The 2,365-nt window shown below is 53.3% G+C and overlaps 1 protein-coding gene across 1 annotated transcript in view; it reads right to left on the reverse strand.

The window, feature by feature from the left end:
* Positions 1-489: 489 nt before the first annotated feature.
* LOC134454832 (neurobeachin-like) overlaps positions 490-2,365 on the reverse strand; it is a 716,394-nt gene continuing 714,518 nt past the window's right edge. The window contains exon 62 of the mRNA XM_063205991.1: positions 490-580. Within this exon, the coding sequence (XP_063062061.1) occupies positions 490-580 (91 nt within the window). The remainder of the gene's footprint in view (positions 581-2,365) is intronic.

The following is a 2,365-nucleotide window of genomic DNA, read 5'->3' on the forward strand; positions in this document are numbered from 1 at the left end:
CATTTTTTTCCTCTCTCTTCCTGTTCCTTCCTTCTTGTGTTTGGCCTTGTTGTATTTTTGGCTGTTCAGCAGTTCAGCTCCGGGATTCCATTTGGCCTACATGTGGATGTGGCTGCCCTCTCCCTCCATCCTCCTCTTCATCTACCCCTTCCTCTTCCTCATCATCTTCTTCCTCTTCTTCATCATTGCTTTTCCTCATTCTTGCATGACCCACTCTCTCTCTTTCCCCCTTTGGTCCGCGTATTGGATCCCACCTCCTGTACCTCCACCTGCTCTTCCTCCCCCTCCTCTACCTCCACCTCCTCTTCCTCCTCCTCCTCATCCTCCCCTTTCCTGTATCCTGTCCTTGTCTGTATGCCCCTGCCTCTCTCTCTCTCTTTTTCCCTCTCTTCCACTCTGGGCCCTGTATTGAGTCCTACCTCCCATCTCATCCCATCCCTTCTTCCACCTCTCCACCTCTTCTCTTCTCCTCCTTTCCTCCCCCGGCTCTCAGTAGCGGTTCTGGTGCTCGTAGTGCCAGCGGTTGAAGTCGATGTTGAACGCCACGATGCTCCCAGATGCCATGCCAGTGATCAGAGTCCTGTAATGCCAGACGTAGAGGAGAGGAGAGGAGAGGAGATGAGAGGAGGGAGAGAGAGGAGAAGAGAGGAGAGGAGAGGAGAGGAGAGGGAGAGAGAGAGGAGAGGAGATGAGATGAGATGAGAGGAGAGAGAGGAGAGGAGAGGAGAGGAGAGGAGAGGAGGATAGAATAGGAGAGGAGGGGGAGAGAGAGAGGAGAGGAGAGGAGATGAGATGAGATGAGATTAGATGAGACGAGAGAAGGGAGAGAGATAGAGGAGATGAGGGAGAGGAGAGAAGATGAGATGAGAGGAGGGAGAGAGAAAGTAGAGGAGGGAGGAGGAGAGAAGAGAAGAGGAGGGGGGATGAAGAGGGAGGAAGGGAATAAAGGAGAGAGAGAGGAGAGACAGAAAAGAGGAGAGGAAGAATAAAGGAGAGGAATGATAGTGGGGGAGTGGGGAGAACAAAGTGAGAAAAACAACAAGACATCCAACATGACTCAAGTTTATGCCTTTCTGTGTGTGTGTGTGTGTGTGTGTGTGTGTGTGTGTGTGTGTGTGTGTGTGTGTGTGTGTGTGTGTGTGTGTGTGTGTGTGTGTGTGTGTGTGTGTGTGTGTGTGTGTGTGTGTGTGTGTGTGTGTGTGTGTGTGTCTGTGTTGTATGTTTGGACTTTGAGTGCTGCTCTCACACATGTCCCAGCCGTATGTACAATACATTAGCATGTGACCATGTGCCTGTAGCTGCCTTCGCTGACAGCAAGGGGAATTCTACAGCAATAACAGAGACGCCTGTTGCTCGGCACCCATAAGCCCGACAAGCACCCCCCCCACCACCACCACCCTCCACTACCACCACCACCCCTCAACAGACCCCCAGACCTCCATCCCCTCCTCTAGTACCACCACCCCTGCCTCCTAACCCCCCAGACCTCCATCCCCTGCCTCCTAACCCCCCAGACCTCCATCCCCTGCCTCCAAACCCCCCAGACCTCCATCCCCTGCCTCCTAACCCTCCAGACCTCCATCCCCTGCCTCCTAACCCTCCAGACCTCCATCCCCTGACTCTAAAATCTGTAACACCAACAAACGACTCCCTCCCCATACACACACACACACTAGCACCACCACCCCTCTAATACACCCCCAGACCTCCACCTCCTAACCCCCGACCCGAACAGCACCACCACCCCCAGAGCCCCAGACCTCCACCCCCTGCCTTTAAACTCCCCCCAGACCCAAACAGTGAATTAAGCGGCGCTCAGGGGTCCCCCGACCCAAACAGTGAATTAAGCTGTGCTCAGGGGTCCGCCATAAAAGTGGCTGTAAATTACGAGGGGCCCCCCTCCACCAGTGCCTCGGTGTCTCTTACACTCAGGACAGAGGACAGGGCCCATTGGCCACAGCCACAGCAGCAACAGTAACAGCAGCAGTGGGGGCAGCTGAGCTGAGGACTAAGCTGAGGTGGACTAAGCTGGGGCGCTTTATGAACGCCATTGGCCCAGGGGCTACTTCTAGTCCCAAAGTCAGCAGGGTTGCCAGATGAGACCGATGATTTCCATCCCAAAAAATGCTCAAAACCCACCTGGAAGCACTAAATCCTGCACAAATTTCTATTGATTTCTATGGCCAGATATCTGCAGATGTTCTTTTCATTGGAGGTATGGCGCCTTTGGACTTGGTGCCGGGTGGGTGCGTAGGTTCCAATAGGTAAACTAGAAGCAGGCAACGGGAACTCGCACACCGTATTGCCGATGCAATAGTGAACTTTTATTGCATTTTAGAAAACAAAAAAAGTGCTACCCAAGTAA

This window comes from Engraulis encrasicolus, chromosome 8, assembly GCF_034702125.1.
Source record: "Engraulis encrasicolus isolate BLACKSEA-1 chromosome 8, IST_EnEncr_1.0, whole genome shotgun sequence".
In the NCBI taxonomy this organism is placed as follows: domain Eukaryota; kingdom Metazoa; phylum Chordata; class Actinopteri; order Clupeiformes; family Engraulidae; genus Engraulis; species Engraulis encrasicolus.